The following is a 12,786-nucleotide window of genomic DNA, read 5'->3' on the forward strand; positions in this document are numbered from 1 at the left end:
TTTTTGAATTGTCAGTTTTTTGAGTTGTCAGTTTTTTGAATTGTCAGTTTTTTGAGTTGTCAGTTTTTTGAATTGTCAATTTTTTGAGTTGTCAGTTTTTTGAGTTGTCAGTTTTTTTGAGTTGTCAGTTTTTTGAGTTGTCAGTTTTTTGAGTTGTCAGTTTTTTGAGTTGTCAGTTTTTTTAGTTGTCCGTTTTGTGGGCTGTCAATTTTGTGAATTGTCTATTTTGTGGGTTGTCAGTTTTTCGAATTGTCAATTTTTGGAATTGTCAGTTTTGTGAGTTGTCAGTCCTAAAAATTGCGAGTAGGATTTCAACTTTCATATGAATATGATTTTTTGGAAGAGGTATTTTTGTGTCTCACCGATTTCTATTCATTAAAAAGACCAAACATCAATAATGTTCCTTTTAAAGCCTGAAAAAACTGTGAGTTTCTGGAATCGTACTCCTCAACCTCATCCTCACTGAAAACTGAACCTGATAGCTCAACTGTTCTACACCTACTATCCTAAGAACTCTCACCATTCTTTAAACTTGGCCATACAATCGAAGTATCCCGCTATGCACACATCTCTTTTTATACCGTCTTGATTTAATCTTCTTCCGAGTTCATCAAGACTCTCATTATACATCTATCATGTCATTTATATATCATTTCTCGCCATGCAACATATCAGCCCTCTTTGTGCAAATTTCACGTGTGTACATCATCGAACTGCATACACATGCCTGGTATATTCATGTAGAGAAATAAATCGAAGGCACGGGATATTACTGAAACTGAAAAATGTCATTAAATTATGAGCTTCATGGCTAAGATTTGGTCTGTTGTCTCAGCAGCTCAAGTCCAACTTAAAGATTTGATCAATAACATGAAATCAACAATAAATAGACAACTGAAAATTATGCTTTATATCTGGGAAATATAAAAAAAGAATATGTACAGCAAATTAAAACCATATAAAACAATCAATCCAGAAAAGTTTGTTTTCTCTGTTTTTCTTTTTTTTTTTTTTTTTTTGATGAAATGGATTTAAATCTGATGAAATTGTTTGACATTATTTCTCCATTTTTTTTTTTTTTTTTTTCAGTTTTTAATAGATTTTTTCATTCTTGTTTTTTATTCATTTATTTATTTGTAATGTTAACTTAATGACAATGACTTGGAGGGTTTGTTCAGTTTTTTTTCTCTCTCTCTCTCTTCATTTTTTGTCTTTGTTTTTTCTTATTTTTATTTTTTACCTTTTTTTTTTTTTAAATTCATTCTTTTTGTCAAGTTTTTTTTTTTTTAATTACAAGGAATATATGATCTGTTCAATAACAATCTTAATAAAGTACCTGTGGTACTGAGGTGAATTGTGTTGGCTCCGAGCCCCTGCTTTCACTAAGATAGCAGGTTGATTGTGAGTGGTGGCCAGTGACACCACTGTCCTCTGTGGCTGGTTTCAGGTCGATCCACTGACTACAATCAGGGACATGACCAATGTTGGGTTTGTGTAAAGACCTGGAAGAAGGGCTAGCATCTCCAGGATAGAAGTTTATTTGTGTTATGGGTTTCTTGGGTGTGCTCTGCTCACTCAGTGATGAGGGTGATTTAAAATGTTGGGAAGTGAACGGATCTGAAAAAAAAAAAAAGGGACAAACATTAATAGTGATCATTCTGCAAGGCAGAAGAAAATAAATACTTTTAACATATGACAGGCATACAAGGAAAAAAATCTATAAGTATAAAACCACAGTATAGACGGGTCCTGGATATGACCTTAACCTATATCCGATGGTAAGGCCCCAGCTTGCGGGCTTTGAGGAGTGTGGAGCCACCCTTTAATTGCCATTGCTCCCAGGTTCATTCTGACCCGGAGTGGTAGTACCTGTTAAGGCCCCAACTATGGCTTCAATAGAAACCGACTTGAAAAAAACAAATCTATATATCTATAAAAGTGAACGTGTCTGTCTGTCTGTCTGTGTGTCTGTCTGTCTGTGTACATTTCCCTACGCAATAACTCTGTCAATTTTTAGTCTATAGACTCGAAATTTGAAATACCGGGTACTGAGATTTGGGAAAATCGATGTGACGGGTGTCAGCCAGAAATTTGGCTGTTAAGGGGTCAAATTTCAACGATTTGACCTTTAAGAACTCTACCAAACTCCTCCGACAATTTTGGGTCTAGACACTTGAAATTTTAGATATAGGTTCCTTGAACATGGATCTAACTTAATAAAGTGATTTGAGCCCGAAACAATAAATTTTAAGGGGTCATAATAGGGGTCAAAGTTTTAAAAAATTAACCATTTTTTTTGTTTTTTTGCTTTTTTTGCACAGCATACACCTCCAAACACCCGAGCAACGCCGGGCACCCCTGCTAGTATATTCTAAAATAAAAAAAAAATTTTCAAACTCATTGGATTTAGCATTAAATAACCTGAAAAGGGTTGATATGCCGTAAAATGAAACCAACCAGCCAGTAGTATAAACGTGCACACATATTTTTTCATTATCAAAAATCAAATTCTTATATATATATATATATATATATATATTTATTATTCTTTATGTAAATACAGTCGTATCTTTCTACGGTGTGCAGACTGTTTCAATCATATTAGATATCACCAGGTAAGAAAAATTAAAAATGATTCCCATTTTTAATTTTTAATTTTTTTTTTTTTTGCTTGATGAGATCTATTATGATAAAAACGGTCTGCACATCGTAGCAAGATATTTACATAAAGAATAATAAAAAATATATATAATTTGCGTGCCTCGATTGAGCACTATCAACGACCTTTGTTGAAATTCCATTATTCTTCATTTTTGGATCGCCCTACCTAGAATAATATATATATATATTAGTGATGGGACGATTTCAATATTGTTCCAAATTTTGTACTAAAGTCCCAATTCCGATACAATTACTGATTCCGATTATTTATAAATCTCTAAATCTTTAACTATACAGTTGCCTTTTTTCCCGATTACCGTAAAAACATGTTAAATATGCAGATATTTTCATAAACGTAAAAACACTGCTAGTTATAAATCAATAAATATTTAGGATTTTTTTTATTTCTACTAGCAGTGGAAAATTTTGCTTTAAAGAAAATATAAAAGAAAATTTAAAGAATCGTTTTTGGCATCGGAAAATATGCACAAATTTTTCTGATACTGATTCCGTTACCCCTCAAAAGTTCTGATTTTTCCAATTCCGATTAATCGTACCAACACTAATATATATATATATATATATATATATATATATATATATATATATATATATATATATATATATATGGGGATTTTCTCCCTTTTTTCTTTCTCTTCAAAAAATGCCCCATTGCCAAAAGCATGTCTATTCATAAAGTCTGAAAAAATGCTGGTTTTTGAAAATTTTCAAACGATATAATGCTTGAAATTGTCAAACTGGACATTGTAACAATTGTAAGGTAAAATGAAATACAATTTTTGTTGCCATCAACACCTTGTTTTGAAGACTTGATTTTGCATGCACAGTGTATATATATATATATATATATATATATATATATATATATATATATATATATATATTAGTGATGGACGATTCCAATATTTTTCCCGATTCTGATACAATTACGGATTTTATACTAAATTCACGATTCCGATACATTTACTGATTTTGATTCTTTATAAATCTCTTAAATATTTACCAATAAAATAGTTCTATATTACTGTAAAAACACATCTTAAATGCGCATATATTTTCTCCAACGTAAAAACACACTAGTGAGGCGATAATCTATAGATTTTAGTTTTATTGGTTGTTTAAAATCAATAAATATTTATTATTTTATTAGTACTACCAGTGGTGGAAGAGTTTTCCTAAATAAAATAAAATAATATAATTAAAAAATCGTTTATAGCATTGGAACATAGGCACAAATCTTTCCGATATTGATTCTGATATACCAAAAAGTTCCGATTTTTCTGATTAATCGCCTCAACATTAATATATTTGTTTATTGTTATATAAACATGTTTACATCCTGCTGCTACAAACAGCCACTTGTTTCAATCAAACAACAGATATCATCAGGCAGCGACTTGACTATTCAAATGTTCAATGAATAACCTAATAATAATAAGGTTATTCATTGAACATTTGAATAGTCAAGTCGCTGCCTAATGATATCTGTTGTTTGATTGAAACAAATGGCTGTTTGTAGCAGCGGGAGGTAAACATGTTTATATAACAATAAACAAGTATTATCAGCTCTTTTTATTGAGCACTATCTAACAACCTCGTTGAATTCATTAGTCTATTACTTTTGAATAAAAAAAAAACCCGAGTATATATATATATATTATAGTACTCCAGGTTAAGAGTGTATTTGGAGGATAAAAATCCCGAGAATATTCACCAAGTTTATATACTAGTGCGAAATAGACTACCTATATTAACGTTTAGTGATACAGACATGTACAGGCATTGCTACACTGGCATGATGAGGTTTAAATCTGTAATAACACTAAGATCTCATCAGGCGAAAAAAAAAACAAAGTATGTCTTTTCTTTAGATGTTTATATTGGGTAAGCTTTTTCCAGTAGTTGAATTTAGTAGAATTTTTCAACGAATGATGACTGCATAATGTTTATCGTGTTTAATGAAATATGCTTGAAAGAACATATTGCTTAACTACACCAATAAATATGTACAGTAGAACCCCGGGATACGACACAAAAGTTAGTAACACAATACAGTACAGTATACAATACACATGTATATAATCAAATAACATTATAAATAACACCGTAAGGTGGGGGCAAATACCGTAACCAGGGACAGGAAAACATTGTATTCCATATCATAACTTGAAAAAAAAAAAAAACGTATCTTAAGGCCACCGTATATTAAATTTAAAAGAATCAAATGATTTTTTGGTTTTTACTAAAATTTCTCAGGAAAGTTTAGATGAGATTAGTCATCGATACCGTCAGTTTCAAACCTGATAATAGGGAATCTTTTTAGATCTCCATATCAAGCTCTCTTCAGCCGATATTCATCCGTTTATAACCAAAAGTGGACACATACAGTAGAAGATCTCGTGCAAATCTAGTGTTTTTTTTTAAACATCCTTAAATTTCAAATAATAATTTTTTTTAAAATTGTCCATTTAAACGGTCCCTTATTATCAGGTTTGAAATCGACAGTACTGATGACTTATCCCATCAAAATTTTCCGAAAATAAGAATATAAAATATTACGCTCTTATTTTTGGAATTTTTTCCCTATAATAGAGCACTCTGCTGGAATCCTTTTGTCCAGAATACAACGAAGTAATATATATAGTTATTTACTATAATAATTATTAAATACCTACAGACACTAATGTTTCATCCTTTCGGGAATCATCAGTGCAGAGTGTCACGATTAACACCAGTCGATAGATTTGAACCCGGCAACAGAAGCCATCTCTGGCTCCATTAGCAAGGACCTAATCCATTCGCCCATCGTTAACCGCGAGAAATGCTGTTGAAATTTAAACATTTATTATTTTTAAATGTTTTTAACGTCTGTCAAGGTGATCTAATCCTTATATGATGATCTGGGCATATGAGCTAAATTGACCGACTTTATTTCAACTGAAAATGCCTAACGATAAGAAACGAGTTTCTTAAAGGGGTTGACAAATTTTTTACTATAAAAATTTTATATATTAAACAAAAGCAAATCTTTTTTTTTTTTTTTTTTTTTTTTTTTTTTTACAAAGGCATCACCACATTATCAAGGCCCAGAGGCCACTCAAGGATAAGGGTTAAAGAGTGTACAGTAGAAATTGTTCAATATAGTAATCATTAGTAATGAAAATTTGGTAAATTTAATAACTTATATGGAACGGCTCATCAAGAACTTATTTACTTTAGACTTGAACACAACCATATTGTAGTCAGCCGGAAAGCAGGAAAACGGAAGACAATTCCACAGGCGTGCAGTTCTAAGAAAGAAGCTTTGTTCATGGAATCTACGTTTAGGTTTAGGCACAGATAAAGAGTGGGGGAAATTATTGATAGTGTTTACAGCTAGACGAGTGTTTCTTGTGAAAGTTTGGCGAGGGGGGACCATAGATTGAAGCTCAGTTGAACACTTTCCATGAAAATAACGATACATCAGAGACAAACTCGCAACATCTCTTCTGTGAGATAGAGGTTGCAAGGAGGAGAAAAAGACATCTCCTACGAGGCTACGAAGTCTATTTTGAACTCTATCGAGGCAGGACAAGTCCTTTCTAGCAGCTCCTGCCCAGATGTGGCAACAGTATTCCATCCTTGGACGTACCTGGCTCTTATATAGGTAGAGAATAGCATCAGCAGTGAGATATCTACTGGATCGATAGAAAGATCCCACCATTTTTCCAGCGGCCTTGGCAACAGATTTGATATACGTGTTCCATTTAAGATCAGGAGTAATGGTCAAGCCCAGAAGCTTGTCAAAACTTGAGGCCTCCTGAAGACGAGAGCCATTCATTTCAATTGATGACAAATGTGAATTAGAATGTTGATGATGTAAAGAGAGAAGCTTGGTTTTAGATGCATTAAAAGTAACCAGCCACTCCTTTCCCCATTGTACTACGTGCTCAAGATCAGAGGAGAGAGAATTGGAGAGAACTTGGTCGTTTACTGTTTTAGATGTGCTACCATAAATGGTAGTGTCGTCAGCATAAATGTCTACAAATGATGTAAGGATATGATTTGGAAGATCATTAATGTAGATCAGGAAAAGAGTTGGGCCCAGGATGGATCCCTGAGGGACACCGGCATTAATACTGTGAGCTTCTGATTTTTGCCCCTCAACTACTACTCTTATGAACCTATCAGAAAGAAATGATTTAATAATTGAGAAGACATTTCCAGCTATACCATAGCTAGCGATCTTATGAAGTAAACCTTTATGCCATACCCTATCAAAGGCTTTAGATATGTCAAGAGCAATTGCCCTAGAAAGATTGCCACCGTCGAGAGATTTGCTAATCCTATGCGATATAACTGTAAGGACATCTGCTGTAGATCTAGCAGAACGGAAACCATATTGAGTGTCACTAAGAAGGTTATTTTTGTTGAGATGTTTGATTACTTCTGTATTTAACACAGATTCTAGCAACTTACTCATGACGCAGAGGAGACTTATTGGCCTGTACTGAGAGGGGGATGAGCGATCACCTGAATTCTTAAATACAGGGCATACTGATGAGATTTTCCAGGGAGATGGGAAACTATTCTCCTTAAGACAACGTTTAAACAGTTTTGTAAGTATGGGCGCTAATTCAAGTTGAAGTTTTTTGAGTACTATAATTGGAATACCATCAGGGCCAGTTGCTTTACTCGAATCAAGGTTTTTGATTAGCTTCGCAACATCACGTACAGATATACGTATATCACATAGCGTGTTTTCTGATACAGGAGGAAATATTGGAGGTTGGCGGTCTTGGTCGCAAAGGGTAGAATTAGCTGCAAAGTTCATGACAAAGAGTTTGGCTTTGTCTGATGCTGACGAGATTACCTCAGGTCCATTGATAATAGTTGGGATGGAGCACACGCTTCTATTCAGGATTCTGTTTGCTATTTGCCAAAACTGGTGGGAACCAAGCCTCTGCTCAGCTACTTTGGACTTAACAGATTGAGCATACAACACTCTTGCGTTCCTTATTACTTTCTTACAATGGTTGCTGGCAGTCCTGAAAACGGCTTTAGTTTCCATACATCTATTACGTTTGAAGCAGTGGAAAAAGTGATTTCTGTGCGCAATGGCAGCAGCACATTCTGGAGAGAACCATGGCTGGCTGTTAGGTTTTTGCTGAAACTTTTTAGAGGGTATGAAATGGTCAATACCTACAATTAACCATTCAGTTAGGTCTAATACTATAGAGGACACATCCTTTTTAAACATGGGAAGCAAATCTAGACACACTCATAACTGTATATATTTAATAAAAAGAAATACATACGTACATAATTAAAAACATAAATTAAAATGTCAGTATTCATCATTCCAGATGTTATTTTTTGCCAGAGACTGAAAAATAATACACACGCTCACTCATAATTGTTTCCACAATATAAAACATTGGTGCTTATGCCGAAAAGATAGCGTGCTAATTTGTTGATAGCATTTTCAAGTTAAATTCAAATTTTATGGTATCTTTTCTTTATTAAATTGTTAAGTAAAAATATAGACTAGTTATAAAACACCCATCTCTCTCCATGTTAAGAATGGTTTTCTAAATAATAGAGTAATTATTCCTGCATAAGTACCCCTCCAACATTTTTTTTTCATACAGTTTATTAAAAAGTTAAACAAATATTAATAAAATCTCATTTTAAAGCGATTATTTGCTGTTCATGTTTATGGTGAAGCATTTGCTAAGCTATGGATATAATTAATTAATTTTCTATTATGTAAATACAATAATTATGAAAAATCCATGGGCAACTAATTGAGTTTGAACAAATACAGTGACAAGTTACCTAAAGCAGAACACATTCATATTAAAAATAAAAAAAAATGGCGCATCAGCGAAAAAAAACGTGCATATTTTATTGGATTAAATTCATGTCTTGCATTATTGGATGTGTATTTCAACTGGCCAATATATTTCTATTACTTTTGAGCATGCGCAAGTTCATTCATAATTTAAACTAGTTTAATTTTAAATCTTTCTTATCTATCTGTTGATAGCTCAAATGGTAGGGAACACAACTGCAGCACTAAATGTTTTGGTTTCGATTCTAGCTGATGGCACTCATTATTTTTTCAAACTTTTGAAATCAGTACTCTCTCTCTCTCTCTATATATATATATATATATATATATATATATGTGTGTGTGTGTGTGTAAACAAATCGAGCGGAGGTATTTCGGACGATGTCAAAACATCGTTAAACTCACGACTCGCTCAGCAACCGCCAATTGCGTAATGGTTAGGAACCTTGACTGTTGTACAGACGGTCGGGTTTCAATCCTGGCTTGACATAGTTGCCTGTCTAGCCGCACTGATGAGCTGTGAAACAGCGAAACAGTACTGTATGTGGATGACTATAATGCTCCTCATCTTGAGTTGAGCATATTGAGAAGTGATACACGAATTACCATTAGCATATAAGCGACGCTCTTTGTGTAAACAAATCGAGCGGAGGTTTTTCAGACGATGTCAAAACATTGTTAAACTCACTACTCGTTCAGCAGCCGCCAATAGTATAATGGTTAGGAGCTTTGACTGTCATACAGACGGTCGGGTTTCAATCCTGGCTTGAGGTAGTTGCTTGTCTAGCCGCACTGATGAGCTGTGAAACAGCGAAACAGTACTGTATGTGGATGACTATATATATATATATATATATATATATCTTTGTCCGGACGTAAAATACACTTAAATATGATATTTTAATTTGTCCAGATTTCGTATATATTATTATAGTCATGATTTCAAAAGTAAAAAGAAAAAAAGCTAGAATCGAAATCGAAACTGTAGCATTCAAAACTGGTAACGTTACTACCGTACCAACGTGACACGCATATGAACTGATTAAAAATAAACAAAGACAAATGTACAAAATGTAACTTTTAGTTTCGGAAGAGATAGAGTTTGAAAATACAGAGACAGACATATAGCCTTTTATACAGTCGGGAGTCAAATTATTAACGAGATGACATTTTTTTACCAGTTTCAGAAACTTGCCGGCAGTTTCGTATCAAAAGCTTTGGAAACGTTGGCAATGCTGAGTTGCATGTACTGTGAAATTTTTGTACTGTTCCACGCAATGTAAACAACTTGCCATCGTAATTGCTGAATCCACGGTATTTGAGGTGTGTCAAATTATTAACAAGGCAGTTTTTTTTGTCAATAAAATGAGTCGTAAAGGTGGATTGAGTAGTTCTGAAAAGAGTACTATTACAGAACAGCTAGCAAAAGGAAAAACTGCCCTCGAAATATCGAAAATGATAGGAAGGTACCATCAAACTGTGAAGAACTTTGTCAAGAATCCTACAAAGGTACGTAAGAGAATTGATAAAGATAAATCTAAAGTTGTTTCACGCCATTCTTTACTTCAAATTAAACGTGAAGTTGTTAAGAACCCTGGGCAGATAAATCAATGAGTCTTTGACCAAGCCGGATTGAAGAATGTCTCAAAAAGTACTCGATGTCGCTTTCTAAAAGAAATGGCAAAATCTATTAAGCCTGTGACAAAGTCTCCATTAAAGCAACATCACATACAAAACCGATTGAAATGGGCAGAGGACAACATGAAAACGGATTTTCCCAAAGTTTTGTTCATGGATGAAGTGCGTGTCACTCTTGATGGCCAAGATGGCTGGAGCAAGGGATGGGTTCTTGATGGACGACATCGTCATCAGCATTTAAGGTGCCAACAAGGTGGTGGTGGGATAATGATTTGGGCTGGGATTATCGGAGGTACTTTAATTGGTCCATAGAGAGTCCCAGAAGACGTAAAAATTACATTAAATGCTTATATAGTCTTTTTGAAGGAGCATTTTGAACGATGGCTGAAGAAGCAAAGGTTGGCGTTTAGAAGAACTATTATTTTCATGCAGGATAATGCAACAAACAAAAGCAAAGGGTTCTCTGGGCTATGGAAGATGGAGTGGCTTCCGAATTCACCAGATTTTAACCCAATTGAGAATCTTTCAAGTATCATGAAGCGACGCCTCTATGCAAGTGGACGCCAATTTAAGAGCAAAGATGGGTTGTGGGATGCTCTCCAAGAGGTATCGCGAGGAATAACTGTTGACGAAATCACAAATTTGACTAATTTTGTGGACCAACGTCTTTTACAAGTCATTCATAAAAAAGGATCGTATATCCCCTACTAATTATGTCAACGTAGAAATTGCTATGTAGTTATTGTGGTCTAAGCATTTTTTCTAGTTCATTTAATGTTTGAAAATTATTTCAATAACCAAGTTATGGGTATATTGTGTTTTTTTTTCTCAACCTCGTTAATAACTTGTCACACTGAAATCAACAGATATTCCTATCTTCTGCCATAGTTTCGCTAATACTGCTTTAAATACTTTTATTTTCGGACTGGAGTAGTTGAATAGTATTGTAAGCACTTTCTCAAAGTTTCATGAATTTTTATTCACTCGTTCCTTAAATATTAAAAAAAAATGCAAACTCGTTAATAACTTGATATGCAGGGTATTTCAATAGAAAATTGGCTCTGTAATAATAAATACACAATGTGCATGAATCAAAATATATTTAAGCGTATTTTACGACTAACCAAGGTCGGGCGTCCCCCACTAGTGTATAAATAAATAAATATTCATTTTTTTTCTACATACTTTTGATATTCTCAAAATTCTGGCTTGGAAAATGGTCTTAGAACCCACAATTTTAGGCCAACCTGACATTTCCTTATTATGAAAGTTTTTTTTTTTTTTTTTCTGAGAACATCTTATTACTGTAATCAACTGTAAACTCACCTTTTGGACAGCATAAGGTTTTTGGTTGCTTCTTTTTTTATTGACCTTAGTCTTAAAAAGACCAAGTTTAGAAATAGGGGGAAAGCAGTCAGCAGGAAGGGAGTTCCACAATCCTGTGGTTCTTGGAAAAATACTACTCGAATAGGAAGCTGTATTATAATGAAATATCAAAACAGCTAATTGATGGAAACCACTAGACCAACGAGTCAAACGAATCAGAACAAAAGAAGCTGGGAATAGCTCAAACAATTCCAAAGAACACATGCTCTAATAGTATTTATAGAAAAGACTGAGACTAGCACCATGACGTTTACAGCATTATGGTCCAGTTCACATTCACCAACATAAGTTCCCAAATTAAACTATGTTGCATATTCGGATCACGTATTTTCAGAGCATGAGAGATTATATAATTATTTCCACAGTCAAGCAACATCACAGCTCACAAAAGTCATGAAAACCAACAAACAGGAAGTCCAAAACTCCAATTTCGCCCTCATTTGGGCTCATCAGTTAGACATATCCGAACTTGGGATTTTACACCTGTATTCTTTGCTTGTAAGGCAAATACTCTGTCACTTTCGCAAATGTGCCAGACACAAGAAAATCTCTTAACTAACACAGATCAAGCAAACCACAGCTAAACCCAACTATGGAATGGACCCTTCGTCTCAAATAAGGGTGTGGTCATCCAACTAACAAGAAACATAGCCGATATCAATCAAAAAAATACATATATAATTAGAAACATAGAATAGCTTTCAAATACAGAACAAATATAATTGAAGAATCATGTTCGCAAATGTTCAAATTAATAACAATTATTGTCCAGACAACATTGATAACGAAGTGTGAGTACATTTTTTTAAACAATTAGTTATAAATTTTGAATCGGCTTAGAAATAAAGAATAATTATAAATTTATAAAAAAAAAAAAAAAATGGACTCATTTTTTTTTTTTTTTATTTATAAGAAAATTATATAAAGTGATCTTCTTGCTTGTCTACTGGAAATGGATGGAAACAGCACTAACCCTATGCGGGTTAAACCGGCTTTCGCAAAAGGAGAAAGTTCCATGGGATTATGAAGTTTACAAGTGGTTCCCAGCCGCATGCATATCCTCGTTAGCGGAGATGACGATGTTAAGCTTTTGCAATCGGACCAAGATCAAAGTGTAGTATCTGTTTTTCAGATGCTGCACTTCAATTTCTTATTCTGTCAGTAGAGGAGAAATCGTTCACAACTGAGACAATTTTTATTTTTGTTCCTTTCCTCCACGTTAAAAAACGACCCTGGTGTCTAACTCT

The 12,786-nt window shown here is 33.9% G+C and overlaps 1 protein-coding gene across 3 annotated transcripts in view; it reads right to left on the reverse strand.

Moving 5' to 3' along the window:
* Positions 1 to 889: 889 nt before the first annotated feature.
* Positions 890 to 12,786, reverse strand: part of LOC145242990 (protocadherin beta-16-like) — a 161,568-nt gene continuing 149,671 nt past the window's right edge. For all 3 annotated transcript variants that reach the window (XM_080106117.1, XM_080106115.1, XM_080106116.1), the window contains exon 4: positions 890 to 1,617. In XM_080106117.1, the coding sequence (XP_079962243.1) occupies positions 1,593 to 1,617 (25 nt within the window). In that variant the 3' untranslated portion in view covers positions 890 to 1,592. The remainder of the gene's footprint in view (positions 1,618 to 12,786) is intronic.

This window comes from Euprymna scolopes, chromosome 21 (assembly GCF_053919585.1).
Source record: "Euprymna scolopes isolate OS-2025 chromosome 21, ASM5391958v1, whole genome shotgun sequence".
NCBI lineage: Eukaryota > Metazoa > Mollusca > Cephalopoda > Sepiida > Sepiolidae > Euprymna > Euprymna scolopes.